This window comes from Epinephelus moara, chromosome 9, assembly GCF_006386435.1.
Source record: "Epinephelus moara isolate mb chromosome 9, YSFRI_EMoa_1.0, whole genome shotgun sequence".
Classification (NCBI taxonomy): Eukaryota; Metazoa; Chordata; class Actinopteri; order Perciformes; family Serranidae; genus Epinephelus; species Epinephelus moara.
In genome coordinates this window covers 19,815,585-19,843,187 of record NC_065514.1, presented here as the reverse complement: position 1 = coordinate 19,843,187, position 27,603 = coordinate 19,815,585, and the positions used below count along the sequence as shown (strand labels likewise).

General features: G+C 40.4%; 2 protein-coding genes across 8 annotated transcripts in view; both read left to right on the top strand.

Moving 5' to 3' along the window:
• The window catches only part of cabp1b (calcium binding protein 1b), a 20,618-nt gene extending 6,627 nt beyond the window's left edge, over positions 1-13,991 (top strand). The window contains exons 1-8 of one of the 7 annotated variants that reach the window (XM_050053020.1): positions 2,449-3,120; positions 6,862-7,029; positions 7,907-7,937; positions 8,052-8,195; positions 9,559-9,668; positions 10,008-10,082; positions 10,218-10,290; positions 12,440-13,991. In XM_050053020.1, the coding sequence (XP_049908977.1) occupies positions 3,079-3,120; positions 6,862-7,029; positions 7,907-7,937; positions 8,052-8,195; positions 9,559-9,668; positions 10,008-10,082; positions 10,218-10,290; positions 12,440-12,465 (669 nt within the window). In that variant the 5' untranslated portion in view covers positions 2,449-3,078 and the 3' untranslated portion in view covers positions 12,466-13,991. Of the gene's footprint in view, positions 1-2,448; positions 3,121-3,426; positions 3,712-6,596; positions 7,034-7,906; positions 7,938-8,051; positions 8,196-9,558; positions 9,669-10,007; positions 10,083-10,217; positions 10,291-12,439 lie in introns of those variants that run through there. The other 6 variants (XM_050053023.1, XM_050053021.1, XM_050053022.1 and 3 more) reach the window with 6 other exon arrangements.
• A 2,895-nt stretch (positions 13,992-16,886) lies between these two features.
• On the top strand, positions 16,887-26,208 carry gpat4 (glycerol-3-phosphate acyltransferase 4). Its single transcript, XM_050053017.1, has 13 exons — positions 16,887-17,189; positions 18,275-18,581; positions 20,389-20,458; positions 20,568-20,865; positions 20,982-21,056; positions 21,253-21,342; positions 21,485-21,578; positions 21,706-21,821; positions 23,439-23,494; positions 23,591-23,676; positions 23,762-23,890; positions 24,026-24,105; positions 24,586-26,208. Exons 2-13 carry the CDS (start codon positions 18,414-18,416, stop codon positions 24,740-24,742), a joined length of 1,419 nt encoding a protein of 472 aa, XP_049908974.1. The 5' UTR covers positions 16,887-17,189; positions 18,275-18,413; the 3' UTR covers positions 24,743-26,208.
• The last annotated feature ends 1,395 nt before the right edge of the window (positions 26,209-27,603 follow it).

The window sequence follows — 27,603 nt, the reverse complement described above, 5'->3', positions numbered from 1 at the left end:
ATAATTATATGATGTAACTTCTATGTTGTGATATGCTTTGTTTTAGTGTGTGTGTTGCTCAGAATTGCCTAATTTTGCCTAAAATTGCCCGGCCCCGACCATTGCTGCGCAGCAGCTATAATTTAAAGTAAACTGTTTAGTCTGAAGGGGCTTAAAGGGACAGCTCACCCCTAAATCAAAAATGCATATTTTCCTTTACCTGTAGGGCTATTTATCAGTCTAGACTAGTCTTGACTTTACTCTTGTTTGCTGTGGCCATGTCTGTTACCTAGTACCTAGCAAGAAATATCTGGTGTTAGGTGACTGTTCATTTTCTTGTTTCCATCTGTCTATAGCCCCTTTTACACTGCCTCTTCAAGATGGGAATTTCAGGTTATGTTATGCTGCCTCGCCGTGCTGTTTAAAGCAGTGGTTCCCAAGTAGTCCAGCCACAGGGCACAGATACCTTTTTACTCAATAGTTAAAGGCTCAAACAGTGTAATATATTCAGTGTCATACTTGTGTTTGGCCATGTTGTTGAGCTAGTTTGCTAGAAGCAAAGCACTTCAAAATAAAAGCTCTGTGCTGGAAATTCACTGTACTTAAAAATAAAGTGTGTTTTTTTACAAACTTAACATGTTTGTGAGTCACTTGTGGTCCATTCAAAATGGATGTGCAACCCACTTTTGGACTGTAACCCACCAGTTTGGACGACTGGTTTAAAACGTACAGTCAAGGTGCTGAAACGATGGACAGCCAGCAGAACGGGTCATGAGTGGCACAGTTTTGTGTTTCGACAACATGTTATGGGTGTCACCCACTGTGTGAGATTCTAAAGTTGCAGATAGCAGTTAGCAGCTAACTTAAAGGAAAAATATAGCACTGAAAATGTCCACAAATTGGGGAAACAATGAGGTTCACGAGCTCCTTAACCTCCGAGCAGAGGGTGAAATCAGCCACCATATGACAGGGATGATAAATAATTGTTGTTGCCATGTTATGCCGGTGCTGTTGTTGATAAAGCTCTGCTGACACATATGCTATATGTCACACTACAGGCCGATGTTGTTGTGTTGCATGTCATGCCTGTCACACCTCTTTTGATTATATGACAATTGCTGAGACTTCAAACCATTTCTATACACACCTTGGCAAATGAAGATATAACAATTTATCACATTTTATAAGCGATCGTATTTTTTTTCATATGTTTAATCATCAACCACTGTGTATTCAGGGAAAATTAACTGAGCATTAAGCTCTTTTACAGCCCTGAGTTCACATTCAGTGGGCTCGAAGGATACAAATATATAATTGCAATAAAGTGATGGAAAAAGTCCATATAAACAAATAAGTAGGCAATATCTACCAGGAACTATAAACAGCATTGGAAATAAAAAACAGTAAGAGTTAAAGAATTGAAAATGGAGTCTGCCATAAAGGACGGATACATCACAACAATAAAAACATTAATATGTATAAAAAATCATGTCTGTCAATTAACCAAAGCAGCAACACTGTAAAACAACCATATCATCTAGCATATACTTGAAATGATATACGTAACAACACTTACCTGTCTAATTTAAATACCTCTTGTAACTTGTTCCATTTATGTGGGGTGAAAAAACTAAAAGCTAATTTAGCGAGCTCTGTACTGTATCTGAGGGGTTTCAAGGGATAAAAATTCCTGTGAGCGTGAGTGATGAGAGATGGACTTGATTTTTAAAAGGGAAGTAAGGTAGAGGGGCAGCTTTAGACAATGTTTTTCCCTTCTGTTAGTGAGAGAACACCATCCTACATTCTGATACAGCTCACAGTGATCTAAATTTAAATTTGCAAAGTCAATATAGCTGTAAAATTAATGAAGTGGAGTGAAAAGTGCAATATTACTCTCTGAAATGTAATGAAATAAAAGTGGAAATGGAAATGGAAATGCAAGTACAAGTACCTCTTAATAACACATAAGTACCTGCACATTATTTTCTACTGCTGGTTTTAGAGGTGTTTGATCTCCAGTGTCATTGTATTTTACAATAAATGCTTGTGTGTGTGTGTGTGTGTGTGTGTGTGTGTGTGTGTGTGTATGAGTGAGGCAGAGAGAGAGCATTTGTTTGCCTTACTGTGTGTGTTTGCATTTGCACGTGTTGGTTCGCATCCTTGGTGGTTCACAATCCGTGTGTCATTTCTTTGCATATTTTGGCTTTGATCTGAATCCGTGCCCTTCAAGCTTAACATGACATTGTGATGCTTCTACGTGTGTGTGTGTGTGTGTGTGTGTGTGTGTGTGAGAGAGAGAGAGATAGAGGGTTAAATGCTGGGGGAAGAGTGGGGAGAAATATGAGAGAGTAGGGGTTGAAGAGCGAGCGTGTGTTATATTTTTAGCTCCACAGCCCCACATCCATGTGTGTTTAATCGAGTGTGTGTGTGTGTGTTTGTGTGTGTGTGCATGTTTGGATTAGTGTCTCCAGCGTCTCGCTCAGGGGAAGGTAATATGCTTGTCCGAACGAGCTTCTTCTGTCACATTCGCATAGATGGTTTAAAACTGTGGAGTGAGCGGGAGTAGAGGGAGGGAGCGAGGGAAAAAGAGCGTAAGACAGACAGACGGACGGAGAGAGGGAGTGAGAGAGAGGGTAGAGGGGAGGGAGGAAAGACACTGTAGGAGAGAGGATGGAATGAATAAGCAATCTTGCTTTTCCTACTCCTGGCGCTTGCATCTCGCTCTGATCACATGCATGCTTCCTCTCCCTCGCTTATCTTTGTGTTGTTCTGATCTGTCCTTTGTCCTTGTTTACATATTTCCTCCTTTGTCTCAGTGTTCCTCCCCTCGTACCTTGCCTCTAGGTCCTCCCCGTACACTCCTTCGTCCTCTCCCTCCTTCTACCTCCTATGATATCTCTGCTCCTCTCCCTGCCTTTTCCCAAATGTCCTCTTATATTAGTCAATGACCCACTGAACCCTCTTTCCCTTTCTAATCACTCCTATTCCCATGCATGCCCGGGAACATATGCAAACACACATGCATACACTCACATACAGGCACACTGACACACACACGGTTAGAGAGAAAACATAAAGCAAGGAGGATTTTTCTTTGCAATGGGCAACTCTGTAAAGTCGCTTAAAATTTTCACCAAGAAGGTAAGGTCCGCTCTGCTGTGGTCTCCTTGAATCCCCTGATTGTCGGTGCATGTTTGTCTCATGGTGTGACCCCAACCTGACCAAAGGCTATGTGACTGGACCCTGTGTACTGTCTGACTGGGTGTTCACAACAGGCTGTCTCGAACTGTTTCCCCGTGTTTTGTGTCGTCCCAGCACATGGGAGAGTAAAGCTTGCGCAGTATGCCAACACTGGGGCTTAAAGTATTGATCAGGACTTTGCTGACTTCCTTTAAAACTAATTCTGCATGTGCTTTATGAATTCTCTCTCTGTGAAGCGCTAATGTGGCATTTGCATCTTATCATATGTCTTCTGTTCCCTCTGTGCTCAATAGTGCATGTTGCATTCCCTAGAAACCCATTTTAGCCTTTTAGACAAGAGGTCAAAGGAGGCGGTCGGTGCTGCTTGTGCTCGACCTGTTTGCTGAGGTGAAGCCGTTGAATTTGGATCATGTCACCGAACATTAGAGTCAAATCGCACAGTGATGCCACCTTACCAGCCAGTGGAAGATTTCTACCCTGTTGAACCTGCACCTGCGGGATGTGACCAGTCAGTGGAAATGTTGCAAACAGGTGTGCTCTTTCAGCTATATCAGATTCTATTAGCCCTGGCTTTGAAGCTTTTAGACAGCAACATAAGTGCACAGTTGAGGAGCAACGGAGGAAGAACACTCAGGCGCATTTTTGTAAAGGCTCAAGAAGATAACCTTCGTTCGTACAATGCATCTCTCACATCTGCTGTCATGTCAGCGTATGCTTGAATAGACTCTCAGTGTAGCAGGCAAACAGCCCCACAAATAGACTTTTTTCTTCATATCAGCAGCTGCACATCCTTGAGGAAGCACAATATGACGTGCAACTGTTGATGCCATCTGTGCAAAATGGGTTGGAGTGGTGGAGAAGTTCTTACTTGACTTTTTTTTTTTTTTTCTTGGTTATATAACTGCGAGCGCGTGGCTTCATAGTACTTTTCTGGCACGATATACCCACAGACAGCCCTGCTCCATGCATCACTTGGTCAGATTACCCAGTGGGCATCCGTTCCTGTGGTGGAGACTGTAGGAATGCATGAACTGGCATTAGGACCGGCATGGTAACAGATGGAGTGTGAAGGTCATTTGTAGAGAATATAATACCGTGTATTTTTACATGTAGTTTATGTATGCATATATATTTTTCATTACGTATGCATGTAGTTGTTTTACTGTAAAAGCATCTGGAGACGGGTAGCATGTCTGAGAGATTTAAAGCGGCAGCAAAAATGGTCCCACGGTAATTTGCTGTGACAGTGAATCCAATCCACTCGCTTTTAGCTGGATTTTCCTCCACTGAGTTGGATGTTACACGGCGGTAATTGAAGACTTGACCGACATTATCATGTTTTATAAGCGAGATGAGATGATACTGCTTTTGCATGACAAAAATGTGTAGCAGACAGTGACAGAGCATGAGAACAGAGTCCTTTGTCTGATAGTCTCTTGTTTTCTGCATTTAGCATCAGATTATGCAGCTAGTTTCTCTGATTTAAATATTAGTCAGAACAAGGCTTGGACCTCATTTGAATTTATTTAGACAAAGCTATTTTTGTCCAGTGGCAGGCAGCGATTGCTCATTTTTAATTAACCTGTAGCTCTGTCTGTAATTGGGATGACTTCTCTCGGAACAACGTTTGCCCCTTGGTCGGTTGGCTAATGGGTGATTATAATGAAATGGCTGGCTGAACTTTAGTCTTCTCTTGTCTTCTGGACAACACAGTTATTTTGTAATGTGCACAAAAAGATTGTCGCTCTTGTTATCCCAGCATGACTCTGTAAAAAGACTGTGTCGTCGACCCTTTAAATTCCCTCCAATCAGCAGACATCGTACTACCACTATGACTACCAACACATTTAGACTGTATCATTAGTTAGAGTCAAAACGCTATCAGTTAAATCTTTACTCATGTGAACTCTGTTGTTTCTTACCAACCAGCAAATTGGGTATTAAAGGATTATTTCAGTGTATTACGACTTGGGTCCTATTTTTGTAGTTGTGGCCATCGTTGCTATCGGTAATTATAATATATATTGTACTCACCAAAGTTAGTGTTGAAATTTTGGAGCACAGCAACGTAGCTACAACAAAGTAGGATGGAGCAAGAAACATAAGTGGTCAGATCATCTAAACTACTTAATTTGGAGATAATTAATTTATGATAATTAATAATTAATTTGGTGCACCTGAAATGTTGGCAAACTGTGGAACTTGTTCCGCTCCTGTTGGGGGGGGTTGTGGGGTGCTGGAGCCTATCCCAGCTGACACTGGGCGAGAGGACACCCTGGACAGGTCACAGGGCTGACACATAGATCCATTCACACTCACATTCACACCTACGGACAGTTTAGAGTCACCAATTAACCTGCATGTCTTTGGACTGTGGGAGGAAGCCGAAGTACTTAGAGAAAACCCACACTGACATGGGGAGAACATGCAAACTCAGCGCAAAGGAGCTCCCGCACCCTGGGTTTGAACCAGGAAACCTCTTGCTCTGCCACCACACTGGCAGCACAAATATAGTCAGTATGTTAAATTTAAATCACGAAGTTGGTCTGTAAACTGTTTTCTATGTTTATAGCATACAGTTTGGTCTTTAATTTTAACTTTTGCCTTAATTCCAAAAGTTAAATTCCTCTTCCAACTGAATTCTCAAAGTTTATATAATCATCACCTGACTTTGTAGTGGTGATGTTGCCGTTTTCCCAGATCTCAGCAGTTACTTTGGTGCTTACAGTAGATGTTATCATAACATAAACTAAGACCACATTTTGATTTAAACTGTTATTATCCCTCAAAGACAGAAAATGTGCAGCTGAGGACTAGAAAAAATAAAATAATTAAAGGCCAGGTATAGTAAGAATCAGAGCTTTCTATCGTACATTATATGTGTACATTAGAAAATACTTGTTAAAAGGTGACAACACTGGGAGCTATTTTGTGGCTGGGAGCTGAATTGTAGTTGTTGTCCACTGCTGTGGATGTATGATTTATGCTATCATTAGCTGTTGTTAGCTCCTGAATAAAAGGCTGAGACTGTACAGTAGCTCACTCATTCCTCGGCCTGGTGTGTGGGTGCTGTCCTGTAGCTGCTAACAAGAGTCTGTCGCTTTGCAGTGGCTCGTTCTTCGTTTCAGGTCCCTTGGTGGACACGCCCCCAGCATTGCACAGCAGAGAATACTGCCTATTTTTTAACCAATTTGAAACCTAATTTTACTTAAATACTTAATATTGTAAAAACGTACACCTTTCTGTGATGTGACAAACTCAGAGCACATGTTTATTTTTGCTTGACCTGGACTTTAGAGAGCAGTTACATGAGGCTATCAGTGTGACAAAGATGTATTTTTGCTATGCAGTGAACTCCTCCATTAGCATTATGTGTAACACATGATACAGAGGCTAAGTATTGTTCTGTTGTGCAGGATTGTGACCTGCAGTACAGACTCATGGATGGCATCAGTTGCTCTTGTCATGACAAATTACAACATCTTCCCTCTGACTGAGGTGCTCTCCTCCATCATGACTGACCTGACTCCACACGTCTCTATGACTGACAGGCATATGTCTGTCACCCCCTCCATCCCACCTCCTTGTCGACTCCATGCTGCCACAGTCTGAGTCACGGTCTCTACCCCTGTCTTTGCCTCTGCTCCCATGTCTGGCCCCCCGCCCCGGATGCTGCTCCAGGACCAAAAGAAGAACTACAAAGCAGTGCAGTCCTGTGAGGAGGGGGGCTCTGGGGGGGCCTATCTTGAGCCGCTAGTGGCCCTGGCCCAGAACGGAGCCAACATGCACAATGTACTGGGGCCTGCGTGCATCTTTCTACGAAAGGGCTTCGCTGAGAGCCGGCAGGCTGTACGTAAGTCCAGACAATATCATGTGCATGCATGCCGTGAGATTAGCACCCAACACAGTATACGCCCAATAACAGAACCATGTGATGAATGTGTGTGATAATCACCTCTCACTGGAAAGTCAGCACTCACAGCATGTAAATAATCACAGTGGAAATAAGATGGTACCTTTAGAGTATGAAATCCTTTTTAGTCTTTTGATAGCTAAAATGCTAAATGCAAGAGTGTGTGTCTGTGTGTATGTTTATGCATGTGGCTGCATTACTCATAAACATTGGTGGATATTTGTGGCAGGAAGGACAGAGGATTATTAAAGCCGGGTTATGGTGATGGCAGAAATGCTCCCTACATGACGATTATCTGTCTTTGTCTGCAGTGACAACACGAGTCAGGGTTTTGTTATTAGAGAAAACAGTGATGTTGAAATCTTCAGTGTAGACGACCGCTGTTTTACTGACTGTTCTGATGACAAGCTCTCACATGGCTGTCCATAATGGATAAAGGGGTGCAGATTGAGTCATTTTAAGTCAATGGACCATCAAATAAAGGAATTGTTGAGTACTTTGCATTTTTTATTGCCTCTGCATCACCATCTTTACCTTGTCTTTGCTATTTAATTTTTATCCCAGCACTTAATGTTTTATTTTTCAACAGGATGTCACAGAGTGCCAAGAGTCCGCATGTTTTCTTCATCATGTGATAAGCTCTTCCTCTCTGACTGGAAGGAAACCTGCAGACTCTTGGCATTCTGCTGCAAAGACGTGCAGTTTCTTATTTTTTTAGCAGCATCATATTGTGTGAGGAGTGCTGCGTATTGGCATGATTTTAAAAGTATCAGCAGTGTTTGGATCCTAACCTTGCACTGTGATCCTTCACAGGACCGAGAGCTGAGGCCCGAAGAAATGGATGGTATGTATGTCACATTTTAGAAGTGAAAATAAAGGACATGAAAATAAAACTCTAACTTTCACAATTATTCTCAAATAACTTTTCACATTTGCACCCTGTCTCCCTCACTGTCAGAGTTGCGTGAGGCATTCAAGGAGTTCGATAAAGACAAAGACGGGTTCATCGGCTGTAAAGACTTGGGGAACTGCATGAGAACTATGGGCTACATGCCAACAGAGATGGAGCTGATAGAACTGAGCCAGCAGATCAACATGAATTGTGAGTAAATCGGTCTGTGTGTATATGTGTGCATGTCTATGAATTTTGTCTCCCATTTTACACACTCATATCATTACTGAAAATGTTTGACTTCAGTACATTTACAGCCACATTAAAGGAGCAGTGTGTAGGATTTAGCAGTGAGGATTCCAACCAGCTATAACTTCTCCCATGTGCCATGCGTGAATTCCCAGTTAGGATTATTTCAGTGCTCATTGTTCCATTGTTCGGGAGGTTTTTACCGGGAGCCGAATTATCCGCAGAGGTCTCTTCACTTCTAAATAAACGGACTAGGTGGTAAAACAAGCAAAAACACTGAATAAAGAAGTTTGTCATTAAAAATGGGTGCTTTTTCCCAATGCTGTTTGGCTCATCATGGAGGGGTCGTTATACGGTGACTGATGTGAAATTAAGAGAGGCCCTATCTAGAACCAGTGTTTGGTTTGTCTGTTCTGAGCTACTGTAGAAACATGGCAGTGCAACATGGTGATCTCTGTGGACAAGGACCCACTCAGTATGTAGATGTAAATGGCACATTCTCATGTGGGATTTATTCTTCTGTATCGAATCAACACTATAGCCTGGCATGCACCTCCCCGGAAAATTAACTACACGTCGCAGCGACACAGACCTCCTGTCTATTTTTGGAAGCTGAAACCATTTCCCTCAGTGGCAACGAAGCTTTTATTTACTTTTATTTCACAAATAAGAAACAATAAATTGCGAGGACAATAAAGCCTCCACAAAAATAGCATTTGAAATCTTGTGTTTGATTTATCCTTCAGGGGATTATACTTTGGGATTTATTTTGGCTTCATATGAACAGAGGAAATCGCCACTCATTGCTAGGCTAATTTATACAATGTAAAATGCAATAGTCTTGTGCTAAAATCATTAGCATGTTGTATTTGTGGGGAAAATGTGTCCAGCAAAAGACAAGTGCTTTGTCAGTGAATGCTGCGAGTTATAATGAAGTCGATTTGTGTACTTGTGTTTGAAATTTCACTATTAAGCCATGTTTAATGTGTGTTTAATGTGGGTTTTGGATGTGTTTTGAACCAACTAAACTTTACAGCACTTTACAGAAACCCTGCACAAGTATAAATGCTCACCTGCATAGAACTGACACACAAAAACTATAAATCCAGTTTAAGATAATGAAAACAAGATAATTCAGGTGATTATACACCAAAAAAAACTTATTATATTATATTCCATTCCTTCCAATATACGCCCCCCCCCCCCCCCCCCCCCCTAAATCTGACACACTGGACCTTTAAAAAGCACAAATAAAGCAAAATGCTTTGTCATTTTTTTGTCCTTTAAGTGTAACCCAGCTTCCTCTTTTCAATCTGTCCAACAGTGGGAGGACATGTTGACTTTGAGGACTTTGTTGAACTTATGGGGCCCAAACTTCTGGCTGAAACGGCAGACATGATTGGAGTGAAAGAGCTGAGGGATGCATTCAAGGAGGTGAGGAAAGACACAGGGAGAAGCTCACAGAATAGCAATCGAGCATGTTAACAGCATTATGTGAAGATTATCTTAGAGTGTTACCTTGTGGAAAGAATATCTTTAGAGGGGATTTCAGGTATGGCAACTATGGCATTGCAAAAACAAAACATAAGATTTTATGTCAGATAAAAGTGACAATAATCTTCAGGATGTTCTACTTGGGTAATTTAGTGATGTTGACAGTGGTAAGTGCATGCTTAGGGATGTATGTAAGAAAAAGGAAAATGGAAGTTTGATAATCTCATTCAATGATTTTATCCTTTTTGTGTTCTGTTTCTCTGTCTCTCTCTCTCTTAGTTTGACACAAATGGTGACGGACAGATCAGCACAGCAGAACTTAGAGAAGCAATGAAAAAACTTTTAGGACAACAGGTACAGAGTCTGTCCTCCTCTCTGTAGCTCTCCATCAATCATGATGTCTGTTTGAATCTTTCCTGTTTACTTGTGCATCTTGTCTGAGATCGTGTCGTGGACATTCACACCTTCCTCACAACCTGACTTTTTTAGGTCGGACACAGAGACCTGGAGGACATCCTACGAGACATCGACCTCAACGGAGATGGACATGTAGACTTTGAAGGTAAAGAATCTTATGCAGTGTGTTTGCACAGCATTTCACTGTGTGCAGAGCAAACAAACATGCTTACACCATACCTTTGTCTGTTGATGTCTTTCTATTTCTGTCTCTCACTAAACACACAAACCTGCAAACACATTTTCAATGTAAAATCCCAACATGTGTGCTGGTTTTCCAATACCATGCTGATAGTGAGGTGAGGAGATGAAGGCAGTAGGTCTGTCTGTCAGATTATCTCCATACCAAAGGATTATGGCACCTCATAGATTACCCACAGAGAAAAAGATGCATACAGGCTGTCTGCGATGAAAATATCAGAGGGCTGCTGTTCTCAGTAGTGCAATACTTAAACATAATTTCACATTTTCCATCAGCAATAATGTCCAAGTTACATTTGATTGAACAAGACCGAAAAAGAAAGTATACCTCTGGAGTGCTAGAACACATGTAGATCATGGTGAACAGGATTAATGTGACTTTTGAGATAGGATGTGTGGCAGAAAAGAACCAAGTCATGTCCACAGTCCATCAATAAACGTGCCTATAGCTCCATGCATAAGTGAAAAATTCTGCTTTGATCTATGATTGAATTGAATGTTGCTAGCAATACTTTAAGGAAAAATCACAGCAACTAAATGCATTAAAACGTACTTGGTAGTGTTCTGTTGTGCAGGTCTGTGCCCTTGATCTTGTTGTATATTTTTCCATCTGACAAATGTACTGTAACTCCAGTATTCATTCTACGATCTTAAATCGCTAAATGTTTACCAGCTAGCTGCTTGCTAACTGTGGTTGTCTGTCGATTGGTGCTAAGCAGTATATAGTGGGTAATTAGAGCTTCTTCACTTAAGAAGAAGTGCTACAGTATGAGCTATGAGAGTGGTGAGAGTGAACCAAAACAGTTTAAGGTTGCAAGATGTAAAACCAAAACAATGAGCCAAAAGATGCTAAAATGCTCAATAGATTTGAAGGAAACTGCAGAGTTGAGTGATAATTTCCTGGAGCTTTACTTTACATGTAAATATTGTCTAGCGCAGCTTTAAATAGTTGTTATCAAGCTAAAATATTTTTGCATACAAAGGGGTGTAAAGTACAGACCATCTTGCGATTTTATAACTGTTTTTAATCTTGCTTGAGTTTCTTGAAGACGTCTCTCATCCAAGAGGCTTTTTCAGTTCTGACATGCATACAAACAGAAGAAGGCTCTTAGCCTCAAGAAACTCAAGCAAGTCCAGTTGCCTACGATATAGCACTTACAATATGAATGTGGACCAGGGGCATAATTTTGGGGGGGCAGTGGCCCCTTCCCTAATTCCTAGCCCCATACTTCTGGCGCCCTTGCTCAAACTACTTCTATCCCAATAGAAAAAAAAGATTTTCAGTGATTTCGTTTCCTGCATTCTGGTGACATTTAAACAGTATTTTTCTGTTAAACGATTTTAACTTTACTTTTGACTCTCAGAAAAGTGTACAGAATAATTCAATGTAAGAGACGGGAAATCTTCTTCATCTAATATTTGCTTGAGTATTTCTTTCTCCCACTGTTTGGTGTAGCTGTAACTTTGCCCGGGTGGAAAAGGTCATTGGGCTTGGTTTATAAATGCTCTACAGTGCCAGAAACAGGTTGTGGCAATGAAAAGGGGAAAAAAAAGGTGTGAAATCTTTCCATAAATTGGGGGAAATGTGAAAGAATTGTGCAATTGTATAAAAACTGTGAGAAGGCAATAAAAAACGCGAGTCTCCTGGGAAAATGGGGAGGGTTGGCAAGTACGCTGAGAACTCATTGTGTTAGGGAGTGATTTATTTCAGCTCATTAACCCAAAAGATTTCTTTTTTTGTACAAATTATTGACAAACAACAATAAAATGAACAGAAAGGCATGACACACATCCAGTAGCAGAAAATCTCTGGTGATTATGAATTTCCTTTTGGGAAAAATGGAAACTTGTATTTAGCACTTGGCAAATAAATAGGCCACTACATTTTTGAGATGTTGCTGCTGCTCATCCTCAAAAGCAGACAAACCCTTCAACAGCATGACGTATATCCAGTATATTAGGGAGTAGTTGTGCTCACTTGTACAGCATCATATATTTAACTGAAGATTTTTAACTAAAGCTTTGTAAATCAATCTGTCTTCTTTAATTCTCAGAGTTTGTGCGGATGATGTCTCGATGAGCTCCTGACAGAGAGTCGACATGTTCAAACACAACATGGATGCTCTGTTGGTGTGGAAGGAAGAGGAGAGAGACCCACACAGAGTACCGACGGATCTTGAACTTCTGAACTGTCAATGAACGAGAAAACAAAAACATATCAACCCTGTCCTGAAACTGCCACGCTGAAGCACAAAGGCTGACGACGACAGCCGGGAGCAACTGTTGATTACATGCTGCTGCTGTTTCTTAGAACATAAACACAACCAACAGCTGCGTTTCTGACTTTTACAAAGTATATTTTTTAAAGAAGCCTATTTTCCTTAACAACAGAATACAAAATAACTAATCAATAATAATATTTCTAAGGCTGATGTGGCTGTTGATTTAATGGTTAATGGGACGTTTGAGTCAGTTTGCTCAACACCATGTTAATAACTGTAGCAATTAAGAAGACATATTTTCGACTGCAGCAGTATGCCAGCAAACACCCAAACCAATACAGCACCTTCTGCTCTAAAGCTGAGGACAGCTTAAGCACAAATATAATATGGCAATATGGAAATACTTCATGTGATCCTGTCAAAGCTGTGTGTCTGTGTTTTGTGCATACTGTTGTTTCTCCCCTCTCTGTACTGTAGGTTTATTACATCCACTGAGACTATTGTCAAACCCTGGTTAAGACAAGCCAGTATTTGTTTCGTAATTATGTGTAATGTAGCACTGACACAGTTCTTCGGACTTAAACGACATTACGCCTATCTTACTGTGATATATATGTGATCTTCAGTGTGCATAAGACTCCTTCACCTGCAAAAATATGGAAGGAAATTCTCTGTAGTTACAGTGCTAATCTTGACTACTGCGATAAGCCTTTTTTAATTACATGTATGTTTTATTAATTCTGTATATTACTCTGCATGAATACACACAGAGTTTGACAGATCACCACGACGACAGGTGATCAACAGAGCGTATTTATGAAAAGAGAGCCTTTTTTTTTTTGCTTTAATTTATCAGAGAGCTTTCATAAATGTACATGTTTATTGGGGTTTTGTGAGTCTACCGAGTCTACAGAACAGTCCTGAAGTGATTTTCACTTTGGTGCAACATTTACTCTTTTAACTTTAATACCTCAAGATGGATTGAACAATCAACCTCATCCATAAACTGCCCCTTACATAAGCTCAAACACAAATTTCTTTACCCTCTTACCTTCATATCTATATTTATAAAGAAGCAGCGTTAGCTCCTTTATGGGAAAAAAAAGCCAAAGAAAGTTTACAGAAATATTATTTGAGTCGTGTATAGTTGGTGTACACGGTGTGTTTTAGAAATATGATCAACATGGCTGCTTGAAACGCCCTTCCTGGTTCGCGGGGCAGCTAAATTGCTGGTTGACTGTTCATAAATGGATACAGGGGTACAGTATATGCATGCTATAAAGTTGAGAAATTCTTCCAAAGGGAAATCTTACTTTGTGATTTTACTTGTCTTAACTGTGTGAAACTATGCATGCAAGAAACAACTGACATTTGTAGCAGAATATATATGAAAATAAAGGTTTTTATTGGAACTTGAGCACAGAAGCGATGTCTGTAAATTACTGTGTCTGTGGGGAGTCTTTTCTTTGTGGGGACATTTGCATTCAAAAGCTGGTCCCCATAATATCAACCAAATCTTTAAAATTTCAGTATAAAGACTGGGTTGCAGGTGTCCATTAATTTCCAGTATTGGGCATAAAAAAGTCTAAAAAAGGTTAATGAAAAACTCAACTGTGTGGTTTTAACTCTACCACAGCAGGCTCATGGGAGAATTGAGCAATATTAGACACCACTTCTTAAGAAGATCAAAATAAACTTGACCCTCGCCTGACAATATTTGGATTGATGGAAAAAATTAAGCTCCTCAAATCCAGCGAAGTCTGAGGCAAGATAGAATCTAGTCTGATGTTGTGTTTCAAAAGCCAAAATGGGCTTGAACAAATAACAACAAATAAAGATGGGGACAAATACAATACTGACATTTACAGAAGTAGCACACTGGCGAGTCTTCTGTAAACACACAGGCTTTTCTCGACTCACTAATTATGCAGAGTAAAAGCCAACTTGGCTTTTAACGGAAACAGCAGTGCATCTTCTTCAGTGTCTTGTAAAATTCAAATGCATTTTTCAGTGTGAATAAAATATTTATCAGAGAGGATAAAACTTATAATAGCAAACAGGCAGCGTACACAGCGACAGCAAAAGTTTCAAGATTAAGAATCAGAATCAAGGCAGTCCAGTTGTCTCATAACAGATTTCAATGAATTGATTACAGGAACAGGGAGGCACGGTGGTGCAGTGGTTAGCATTGTTGCCTCACAGCAAGTGGGTTCCCAGTTCGAATCCAGGGTGATCGTTTGAGCCCTGCTGTGCTGAGTCTGCATGTTCTCCCTGTGTCAGCGTGGGTTTTCTCTGGGTACTCCAGCTTCCTCCCACAGTCCAAAGACATGCAGGTTAACTGGTGACTCTAAATTGTCCGTAGGTGTGAATATGAGTGTGAATGGTTGTCTGTCTCTATGTGTCAGCACTGTATTTGTCTGGCGACCTGTCCAGTTCTGGACACACTATATTAATTTGTTGTTAGAAGTGTAACTATTCAGTGTGTTAATTATTTTAGCTAAGAGTGTGTTTTTTATACAATTGGTATAACAATAGCTCGTAACAGATATTATGCAACACCAATAGATACATTATTGAAAAAAAAATGTATTCCAAGATGCTTTTAAATCAATTTAGTATTTTATATACATCCTGCTAACTCACAGTAAATCTTAATAATGCACAAATAAAAAACAACACTGTATGAATTCAGACAATTTACTGCAGTTATAATGATCCCAGACAGGGAGTCTTGCACACTTGGTTAAAAATTTAAAAATTCCTAATCTACTCCAACAAAATGTCCTTGTTACTGTTTACTCTGCAGCCCACATGAAGAAAACATTGTAGCCCACATTTTAGTTGTTTTAATTTGGGTGCAGTAGACAAACTTCTTTGTAAGTTTACCACATAAGTAGCAGCCTGGCAGTGGGCACATTGTACTGTAACACATTGTACATTGCACTGTAATTGTGGGAGGGAGTGCCTCCTACAATATAAACTACTATTATTGTTTGCTTTCCTTTGGTGCCCATTTTCAGCATTTTTAACCATTAGTGGGGTGAAGTCAGGTAATTTAAGATATCAGGTTAGAAAGGGACAAATAAGCTTTTACATCTTGGGCTCGTATATTAGCAGCCAGTCACCAAAGATGTTATTGAGTTGGTGCCACAAATGTGCTTCACATGAACACTTTTACTGGTCTTAGATATGGGAACAAAGAACAGAACAAAGTATAAAAAAATCACTGCTCCTAGAACTTGCAAGGAAAGCCATGTGGCATGTTGATTTTCTCATTTTGGTAACGAGTTCTGCAGCTACAACAATAAGGGGATAACAATGAAATGGTTGTAGGATGATGCATTTTATTAAATGTTTGCTTTATAATCAAAATACTTTCATGATACACTAATCATTTTATGGGAAAAGGCTTTGAGTGAGTACTTTATGCATTCAGGTAAAATGAGACATAAAATGAAGCTAAAAAGTGAAACATTTTTCTGAAGTGAAACCAACATGTTTTGGGGATATCAGGTGCCATAAAGTCATAACTTATGCTATTTTTCAATTCAATTCAGTCAATTTATTATCAATTATTGTGCGCAACCCTGTAATATTACAGACATTTTTAGTATTTTTGTCACTTAAAAAAATCACTGATGTTGCAGTGAGTCCATATCAGCCACAATACCACAGAATTACACACATGCAGGCCCACACACACACGTCCACTGTAGACAGTATGGCACCAAGTAGACCTGCAGAAAATGGCCAGGGAAAGCATAAAGAAAAGTTGGGCAGTGTTTTCTAATTAATAATTAGGTTACATTAATGATTTTAATGAATTAATGACTGAACAAACAAACATAAGTGTCCAATTTTATCTGAGTTTGAAGGTCCAAAGTTGATCATTTTACCTATAACGTAACATATTTTCCTTATATAAATAGAACCGAGATCTATAACAAGTTCTAAAAGTAACACTTGAGGTAGTCCTCAGAATTTTAGATGGTTTTCTTGATGATCTAAAATAAAGTGATTCAAATGACCTGACTTCACCTCAGGCCTATTGATGGATGGAGCTACTACAGTATATGATAACAACAAAAATGGTAGTTCCTCATGTTGTCATTCTCCAGTGTGAACACATTAAACACAGTTAATGTCAGTACATCTAATTCAGACAAAGTTTTGACTAATTTTGGACCACCTCACTGTAATCAGATTTACTATTCAAGTTTCAAGTCCCGCCCACAGTGCAGTGACAGCGGCCCTCATTGGCCATCTGTTGCCATGGCGACCCACTACAACGCTGCCTGTCGTTGTAGTTAGCATGTTGCTAACAGCCTCTAAAGCCAGCACCAATGGCCAGCACAGTGTCAGAGAATCCTTGTATTGTCCAGATGGAGGACTACCTCACCATCTGTCACCTCGGTCCTCCTCCGGCACACGACCAGCGTTAAATCCGGAGGACGCCACGATGAGAGCCGTTAGCCGTGGGTCAAAAGTTAGCTTTATTAGCCTAGCAGCGCCCTTGTAAGCTAATTAGCATGGTACAAACCAAACTTATTGAGACGTCCTAATATCAATAACCACCAGAGAGGTAAGTTTATGTGTCCAATTAATGTTACAGGGTGCTAGTACTGTATACAGGTGATAAACGTTAAGCATGGGAGACAATTGAATAGTTGATGTTATCTATAATTTAACGTTACGCAGTGTGTAATGTTAAAGCATTGTTGCTAGATATCAGTGAAGCTACATAATGACCACTTACTGTAGGCTATTTAATTAACTTTAAATAATGTTGTTGTCCCTTAACGTTAAATTAAACTACTGTAACTTCATTATTGTAAATTACTGTATTTTCCTGGTCTTATAAATTAGTTAGCTAAGTTATAAGTTTGAATTGCTAACTATTACAGAGCTAGCTGCCATTACTGGACATTTTTGTGTCCTTTCAATTACATCACCTGCTGTGAGGTTTTAGTGATATTGCACCTGTCATTCATGCTTGACACAAACCAGGGACAGCTGTATTCTTACATTTAATTTCATCACTCAATTTATAGATATTGACAATATTTCATACCTTAACTACACAGCTAGACAAGATGTTAGCCAGCCAACAGGTAAACTGAAGCTCTTGGTGGATAACTCAGAAATTATTTACTCATTGTCATTTCATCAGATTCTTTTTCCGTCAGCTTACATCAGAGTTATACCAGTTTTTCCTGCAAAAAGGCAACGGCTGTCAATTAAGCAGCTACTGCCTCATTGTTGAAAAGCTGGAATAACTCTTCTGCATGCTGTCACAGGAAAGTCAGTGAAGTCAAGTTATTTTGAACCCTGAGAAAACTCATCCTTGTGGGGAAGTATTGCACTTTAACTGTATTTTTCATTAATAACCTTCAGTAAGAGAAGTTCCCCAACAACAGTAGACCACTCTGTTCTAACAGCACACCATCCAGTGGAGGGATACCCAGGAAATAACTCTATATTAGTGTTAAACTGTAGCCCAGGATGCTTGATTATAGATAATATGTCAGTTTGATAATGATTTATGTGTGAAAATATGTGGGTGGATGTCTAGACCACTTACCTTAAAGGAAATGCAGTGAATTATAAAGTTTGTACTTTTTCTAATGACATGATTGTGATATTTTCTATTGTCTTTGTCAAATGCAGACAGTGAGCCAGTCCTGATTTCAGTGTTGACTTTAGACACAGACTCTTCAAACGGACCAGAAGACTTGCCTTAAAGCTGTGGGTTTCGCCGTGGCGTGCTGCCTCTTTGCTCCCTGAGTCTCTTCGGCTGTTGAGCAGCATGACTTGGTTTACATTTTCTGCTGACAGTCTGCTGTGCAGGTGTCTTGGCATCGCCATCACTGTGTGGTTTACTCTTCTGTTTGTCTTCACAATCGTGCCAGCTGTACTTGGAGTCTCTTTTGGTATACGAAGAGTCTACATGACGACACTTCTCAAGGTCTTTGAGGTGAGTCTTTGTACAATGTGCAGTATTATTAGAGGGGTACAAAATCAAATTCATATACTCTTACCATTTAAAACACTAGTACAGTTTGCAAAAAAAATATTTGGCAAGTTTAATCTCACTGATTTTAAATGTAAAAAAAAAATGCATTCCCCATTGAATGCGGCCCCTGGGTTTTCCAAGCTCAGGGGGACTGATAGAGGCACAAGCCATGTTCCTGCCTCCCTTTCCTCTGGGACTTGGATTTTGGGACAGACTCCAGGGAGGAACAAGCTTTTAGCCATGGGACTACCATCTGAGGTGGTAAAGATACAGAAGGGAGCTCAGACTCCTGGGATGGAGTTTATCCGCTGACATAGTTGGAGGATTTTTGAGATGTGGTAGAGTTATCACAAAGCAAATCTCACAAGCTCAGCTTCTGTGGCTCTACAGTTTCTGTTGAGTTGCTAGAGCTCCCCTCCTACACTCAGGATAATGGAGATTGGACAAATAGGGACATACTCTGTTGACCGAGCAGGTTTGCAAACTGATTTTCCAACCTGATAGTGGTAGTACAGTTGAAGGCAGCTGTTGTAAGGCAATTTTACCACTCTTTGAGCCCCTGGAGCCAGTCAATCTGAAGTAGCTGTCAGTCAAGACTGTCTTTCTGCTGGATTTTGCCAGGAGGTGAGGATGAGCTGCAGGCTCTCTTGAGGCTTATGATGGATCAAGGTATAGGGGTGGTTGTGCAGCCAAATTTGACATTTCCTCCAAAGATCCTCTCTGGTTTTACTTTCTGCTTTGTCCACTCAGATTTCTGACATTGAACCTGGCAGAAAGCAGACCTACAATACAATGGTTTCAACCCAGAGACCTTAAAGTCCAGGCTTTCCCACTGGACTCAAGAGGTTTTACAGAAGATAGATATGGAGCTGGTATTCCACTGCCTTCATTAATGACCAAATTCTACCTGTGATAGGGCAGCATCATTGCATTCTGCTGACATATGTGGTATTGCTACATAGTCTGTACCACCCACATGATTCTGCTATCTTAATGTAGCTCTGAGTACCTCCTACAGGGAATAGGTGCTTCCTGGATGGACAACAGGAAGTTTTGTGCCTGGCAGGCTGGCTTTAGTGGCTTATCTACACTGCCAAATCAGCCTTGGTATTTTGCAAGGCTGGTAAGTCTTTGGTAGTGACAATCATGGCTTCATTCAGCAGGTCTGGGAGTACTTGTTGGTGTAGGAGTGTGTATGTAGTGTACAATTGTGAGTGGTTTGTTTTTTCATGAGCTACAGCCCTGCTGGAGTGCACATTTGTGCTTTATTTAGAGAACACACCAGGCGATGGTTTTTTAAATTTCCCCTCTGCAGGTCTAGGTGGCACAGATGCCTGATCCATCAAAAGTGTGACCTATTTATGCTTGAGTAAGTCAGACAAAGGCTTTCAAACTGAAACTGGACCAGAATAGTGTTGTATGTTTCTGCAGTTTCCCTGCATTGTTTTCTCGACTGCAAGCTTCTAAGGAAAAGATGTTCTGTTTTGCAGAGCTGTCTCTCTGCCTCCAGGGAACATGTTGCCTAATTTCATAACTCTGATAATATCACAGTCTGTGCTGCCCATATCCTTTTTGAGTCTGTAACCTTGAATGCAATTTGGAGGCCTGCAGTGCTTACTAATGTCTGTACAATTTTATAGCTGCTAGTCAGCTGTAGCATAACGGAATTAAGGTCTTACTCTTATCTGTATGTCGAACATTACAGAAAACAACGAAAGCATAATCGTTAATCTTGTTTCTTTCTTAATATTTTTCCTACTTTAATTAGTGGGCAACCATACGAATGGAGATGGGAGCAAAGGAAAAGAACCAGGAACTCTATAAACCCTATAGCAATGGTAAATGAGTCACATCTTAATATTCCTCAGTCATGAATGCTTGCTGCACCTGCATTATTTTGACTGTTAACTCAAATGCATGTTTTTCTTTTTTTCGTTTTCATTGAAGGAATCATTGCCAAGGAACCACCATCATCTTTGCAGCAGGAGATCCAGGAGCTCCGGGGTTCTGCCAGCTGCCTGCGCTCAGAGCCGGAGTTTGAAATGGCTGACATTTTCTACTTCTGCCGGAGAGGCATGGAGAGCATCGTGGATGACGAGGTGACCAAGCGCTTTTCGGCCCAGGAACTGCAGAGCTGGAACTTGCTGACTCGAAGTAACTACAACTTCCGACATATCAGTCTGAGAGTTACTGTCCTGTGGGGACTAGGGGTCCTCATCCGCTACGGCATCCTGCTGCCCCTCAGGTCAGAGCAGCACACAGGCAGGTTATGTGGTTGAGGCACATTTTGTAGAACAAAAGCTGCGAATGAGTGAACAACTTGTTCAGTCTTGAGTAAACTATATGTTCTTGTTTCTGCAGGGTTACTCTGGCAGTCACTGGCATTAGTCTGCTTCTAGTCCTGACTACGTTCGTGGCCTTTTTACCAAATAAAGAGTAAGTTTCCCCAAAATCTCAGAACAGTTCAAGCATATAGGTGAAGATAGATCCTTATAACAAAAGTAGATATATGATCAAAAGCTACAAGACTGGCTCAGTATACACCTTGTTTTTTAGCCTCAATTTAACCTTGAGTTGTCCATTTTTAAGGGTACTGGAGTAATTATTGTTGCATTATGCTGTATGTCTTCAGTTTAAGGTTCTACCTGAGTGAGAAGATTCATCTGATGTGTTACCGCATCTGTGTGAGAGCTCTCACAGCAATCATCACGTATCATAACAGGTACAGTATGTTTAATAGTCAGAAACAAAATCAGCTTCCAAAGAGAGAGAGTGTATAGTTACCGCTTTCAGGAATGGATATTTGCCAGTCAGTCTTTCCTGTCACCAAGTTGTGTGACTTAAACAACCTTGTTTAATTTCAGAGAGAACAAACCAAAGAATGGCGGTATCTGTGTGGCCAATCACACAACACCCATTGATGTCATCATCTTAGCCAACGATGGCTGCTACTCTATGGTAAGTTTATTTGTCTCTGAATGTGTTTCTGTGAATGAGTGTGTGTTTGTTCATCAGAAGAATGAATGATTGTGAAAAATCAGGATTGATATTTTTGAGTTGAAGTTGAGTAAGCCTTGTCTCTCAGGTTGGCCAGGTGCATGGAGGGTTGATGGGAATGATCCAGCGAGCCATGGTCAAATCCTCTCCACACATCTGGTTTGAAAGATCAGAAGTCAAAGACAGACATCTAGTGGCCAAAAGGTAACAATGCATCTTCACAGTGTTGGCATTGCTCATGTCTCCAGTTGAAGTATCCTCCTGAGACTCTTTTGTTTGGGATGCATTTTTAATTTCTCCAAGCTATTTGGGATCAGTAGGACCTGATAAGTATAAAAACTAAACATTGTCAACAGTAATTTAGTCCCAGTGTCCTCAAACAAGATAATAATAAAATCCTAATGTGTCCTAACCAGTACTTCCTAATTGACAGTGCCTCAGCTTGTTGCTGTTGCTAAAATTGGTCAAATTTGTTGCCGTATCAAACTACAAACATTCTTAATCATAAATAAACACGTTTCAACCATTAAATGTCATAAGGTTTTGTCCCTTGTCCGCTTTTGTGTCGATATCAGCTGTAGCTGACTTGGCAGAGATGGCTGCCATCTTGTTTTTACATGGATTAGTGTACTGTGCTCTTACTACCACTGAATGGCACAGAAAATGTCCACGAATAAGGACAACAAGCCTAAGTTAAGCAGAATGAAGTGTAAGGTCAAGTTAACTCAAAATGTGATGTCATATGAGGACACGGGATCTCAGCAGGGTATGGTCAGTCCTGCTGCTGTGCAACCACTTATCAATTAGGAATTTCAGCTCAGTGTGCACTGAATCATGGTACACTTTGTTCACCCCTGAATATGTTTGTATATATCTTACTGTGACTGGGTGTCACAACACTTTGTGCATTTGGTTTACAGTCAAGTTTAAATGATGGCTGAAATACGAAGTTGTGGTTAAAACATGTAACTGTGGCCCAGACACATTTGTTACATTTTGACTAAAAGGTTAGCTTGCAGTTAAAGTTTAATTCAAGATATTTTGTTACTAGTTGGCCGCCACAGTTTTTTCCTGTGAGAAAACGGCCTATTTCACATTATGTCCCTTACCAGAGGGAATGTTTATTGGTCCGCAGTGCATTCTGGTCGATGTAGGTTTTCTGCATCTTGAGCAAAAGCAAATACCACAATCCTTTTCCTGTGTGTGTTGCATCTGTTAAGTGTTTGCATCTGTCTGCTGTGTAGACAGCCTAGTTTAATGCAAAGACCATTTTCCAGCTGTGAAATACTTTTTTAAAACATAAGGTTCAACCACTTTGCACACACATTATAGAAATGTGTTTTTGTTATGGTTAAAGCCTCGTGACACATAATACACTGGTCACTTGAATGGCAGCGCTGTGAGTAGATTACTCTGACAACAGTCATATTCTTGTGTCCTTGCTCTAAACATGTGTTACAAGAAACCCCAATGTTTTCTCAGTTAAAGACACATCAGTATGTGTGTATGGTTGGCAACAAACAATGAACTTGACAGTGAGCACTGCCTGAAATAAAACTGGTATAGGCTGTAGGAGCTTGTTGATAGAACTTGCATTTATAAGCGTTGGAAGGAAGTATATAACAACAGTTCATGTGACTTGTGATCACTTATTTATATTTTAACTTGACAAAGACTATGGATATTAAATATATAATGGTTTGGTTTTGCTGTACAAGTAGTAGTTTAGATTGAACATTATTTGATTTCTAGAAGTGAGGCTAATGGCTAGATTTAAAAATACATGCATATATTTTGATCACTTCTTCTTTGTCATTGCAGGCTAAGTGATCATGTTGCTGACAAAACTAAACAGCCCATCCTGATCTTCCCTGAGGGTGTGTATGGTGATATAATCGTTTTAAACCCAGGTGCAGAGCACGTAAGGCTTGTTGTTTAGTGTTGATAAGAGCTTCACACTGTGTCTTCCACAGGTACTTGCATCAACAACACATCTGTGATGATGTTCAAAAAGGGCAGCTTTGAAATTGCCTGCACAGTATATCCAGTTGCCATCAAGGTATAGAAACTTTTTTGTCTTTTTCCTCCTCTCTGCTCCTTTTACTCCAACCTACACTTGATATGACCCTGTGTCTTTCTTGCAGTACGATCCTCGGTTTGGGGATGCTTTCTGGAACAGCAGTAAGTTTGGCATGGTGAATTATCTGCTGAGGATGATGAGCAGCTGGGCCATTGTCTGCAGCGTTTGGTACCTGCCGCCGATGAACAAAAAGGTGAAAGTCTTTATCACAACCTTGTTTGAATCACCAAAATCAGTGATACAACTTTCAGCTCATCTGTTTATTCTATCCACTGGAGGACTTTTTCCACCTTTTCTCAGCCTGTTCTTTTTTATTGTCTTTATGTAGGAAGGGGAGGACGCGGTGCAGTTTGCCAACAGGGTGAAAGCAGCCGTAGCTGCACAAGGAGGATTAGTGGATCTCATTTGGTGAGCCATTAGCCAAGTTTTCATTCAAATGTAGCACAAATGTTAATAGAATTTTCAGATAATCTGCAAAAGAAATTACAAAAGTATGCATGTTTCTATTCTCTGCTGTTAGGAGAATATTAGGAGTTGGTTCATGGAGATATTCTCTTGTCAGGTGCCGTTAAACTGTTGAGGAAGAACAGGGTGTAACAACATGACGTAATAAAGAGAACGCCAGCCAAATCTCAAATGGTGAAAAAGTCATGAAATGAGTCAATAAAACTGTATGTTTATTGCTGCTAAAAGAGAGGTTGCCAGGAACATAAAACGCAGACACTGTCTCACAAAATGCATCATTAGCGGCTTTTAGCTTTGACAGAAATTGTGCAGTGTCATACCCGGAAGATAATTCATGTTTCATTATGTCCTTCAGTGGTTTGTAGAAGACACTGATGACACTGTGTTTAACTCTCTTTTCCTTCCTTACCTCTGTTCTCTCAGGGATGGAGGACTGAAACGAGCAAAAGTGAAAGATGCTTTTAAAGAAGAGCAGCAGAAGCTTTACAGTAAAGTTCTTGTAGGTGAGCAGGACGAGGGGGACCAAAGTGACAACACACATTTAGAGGATGGGAATCCAGAGGAGGATAAAAACAAATAAGACTCAAGAAAAGGACAATGAGGATGCAGTGAATGTATGATGTCGTAAATACAGAATCTTACATAATAGTGAATGTGAATTATCAGAAGTAGAAATGTATATTTATGGTCAGTGTAACTGTGTCATTTCTACCATACTATGAGTGAAAGTATTTATGTTTTGATATTTATGTTTTTGTCTGTGTAAAATCTTTATTTATTTACATTTGTATGATGTGAAATTAGGAGAATGGGTACACTTACAGTACAGGAAGGTCAAACAAATGCTCATAGGTCACTTTTTTTAATTGTTCATAGATGAAATTCTTAAAGTGACCTTTGTTCTGCCTCCTTTTCACTGCCCAGGAGCTTGATATGTGTCTGATTAAAACACATTCTCTTCTAAAAACTATGAGCTTTTTGTAAAGAATTTAAAATTATTTCAGAAAATCTGTTAAAGCTGGGGTAGGCAGAATTTAAGGGTGCTTTCACACCTACCCTGTTTGGTTCGGTTCAGTAGAACTCGTTCGTTCGTTTGCCCCCTAAGTGCGGTTCATTTGGGCAGGTGTGAACACAGCAAACACTGGAACGAGACCTTCTTGAAGAGGTGGTCTCGGTCCGGTTTCAAACAAACTCTGGTGCAGTTCATTTGTGGTGAGAATGTGTTCCAATCTCGATCAGAACCAGCTGCAGTCACATGACACATTGTTTGGGTTAAACATGAGCATGTTACAGTCCTGGAGGATTATTAATGTGCACCTCCTCCTGTACTGCCTTAATATGCACATTCAGCACATCCAATGCATCAAAACATTGTTTTCTAGTTGGAGCCGCGCCTCGTTTTCAAACTGTATGGTTTGACTAAAATGAACAATGACAGCAATATAGTCCACGATGAGCAGCGCTAAAATCAACCTGCGTAGTTGTCCCTCCATTGTGACATTAGAAAGTGTCACATTTATCTTGCAAGTGTACTCTTCTTCAATGTTTTGTTTACTTCCTGGATTTTTCCCGTATGGATATTCGGACCAATCAAGAGCAGCTTTCTGGAGCAAGGCATTTGATCTGGTCCGCTTGTAAATGCTGCTGTGAAAACACAAACCAACTCTAGGCAATTATGCAAATTTGTAACAAAATTAGTCCCTGATTCAGACCAAAGCAGGACAACTCTAGGTCTGAAAGCACCCTAAAAATACACCCTCCTCCTGCAGCTCTCTCCTCTCTGTCCTAAGCCCCTCCCACCAGATGACCATGGGCATATGAACATGCTTCAAAGAGTAACCCAGTGTTTCCTGTGCAATGATTTATTACATCTTATTTCACTGTAGAGCTGCACACAGTGCTCTCTTTCTCTCTCTCAGATGACACACTGTGATTCAAGGCTCTCTAACATCAGCTACATAAATGTGAACTTGAAATTTGAGGCTTTGGCTGCAATTAGCTGAAGGCCAAATTAAACATTCCTCTCCATCTCTGTGATGCTTTGTCGATATAGACGTGTTTTATTGTGTCAGACTAGAAAAGCCAAGGGGAACACTTCTCTGAAATGACCTGTGATATGCTCAAGTCTACTGTCACGTGCTTGTTCTTCAAAAGCCTGAAAACAGTCAGGAGGAGATGTTGAAGTCTAGTTTTTTCTCAGACCACTTCAACTACAGTATGCTCAAAAGTTATTTGGGGATTTTTTTTGCCCAGTAACACCAATAGTAAACCACCTATCCCTGCTTTAACAGCAACACTGTCATTAAGAGTGTTTTCACACTTGGTCCTTTTCAGCCCTCTAAACAGACTCAGAATGCTTTGCTCTTTGCCATTGTATTCAGCCCTCTAGATCACATGCTGTTGACCTGGGACGCCTGGAAAAAAAAGACAAAACCACGTCGGTCTGTATGGCTTGCAAGGACGTAGGACGAGGAGTAGTTTGGTCCAAGGAAAGAAAGCTACTGCTATTTGAAGGGCCTAGTACTACGGTCGTTACATCACAGTCAGACGGTGGCAGTGCCAACACTTGTGCGTCACCTTGCTAATTGGCTGAAGGCTCTAAATGTGTCTTCACCTTAAATCTTTGCCGGGCACTAGAAGGCAGAGTAAGTGAGATCAAACACTTCAGTCCTGGTTCATGATGTAAGCCATGATAATGTAGGTTTTCATTTGGTTTGTCTTCAGTTGTTAGGAAAGTTTGTCCTTGAAGGATTGAGATTTAGTGATGCAAGGGAATTTAACCAGAAATTTTGTTCCTTTCTTCAACAGCAGGAGTCAGTGTTCAGACATGAATCACCCTGAGTATTGTCAACATACAGACAAAGATCTGTATAACTGTCTGAGGTACATACCTTTCCCATACCCTCCTAATCCTGCTCAGGCTCATTGGAATTGAGGGTTTATCCCAGCATGCACTGAGGTAAATGCAGGGAATCAACTTTGGAAAGGTAGCTGGTCCAGAATGGACTTAACAACAGACAAAACAAACACGTTCAGGTATTTTCAACTCTTCCGTCCATCTGAAATCCATGCAGACACTGGAGCTGCATGTGAAACTGAATCCAACCATATAAATGAACCCTATCAGCTGTCTCGGGCTTGGTCTTCTCTCTGCCAGACAATTAGAGCAGAAGTCTCATGTTTTCAGATCTAGATCAGGATCAGGAAGTCAGAACTGTGACTATAAATTATTACAGAACACACTAAAATATGAATGATAAGCCTAAATCAACCAAGGGACTAGAAGATTAAAACTGTGAATTTAAGCGAGTCTCCAAATCAATCCATCAGTCTTGTCTTTATTTGAATGCAGCTGATGTGATGCTGATGCAGTCTGACAGGTGTCAACAAGCATCAGGTGTGGTCGTTTGGCTCCACTAAATGATTGTTGTGGTGTGAATG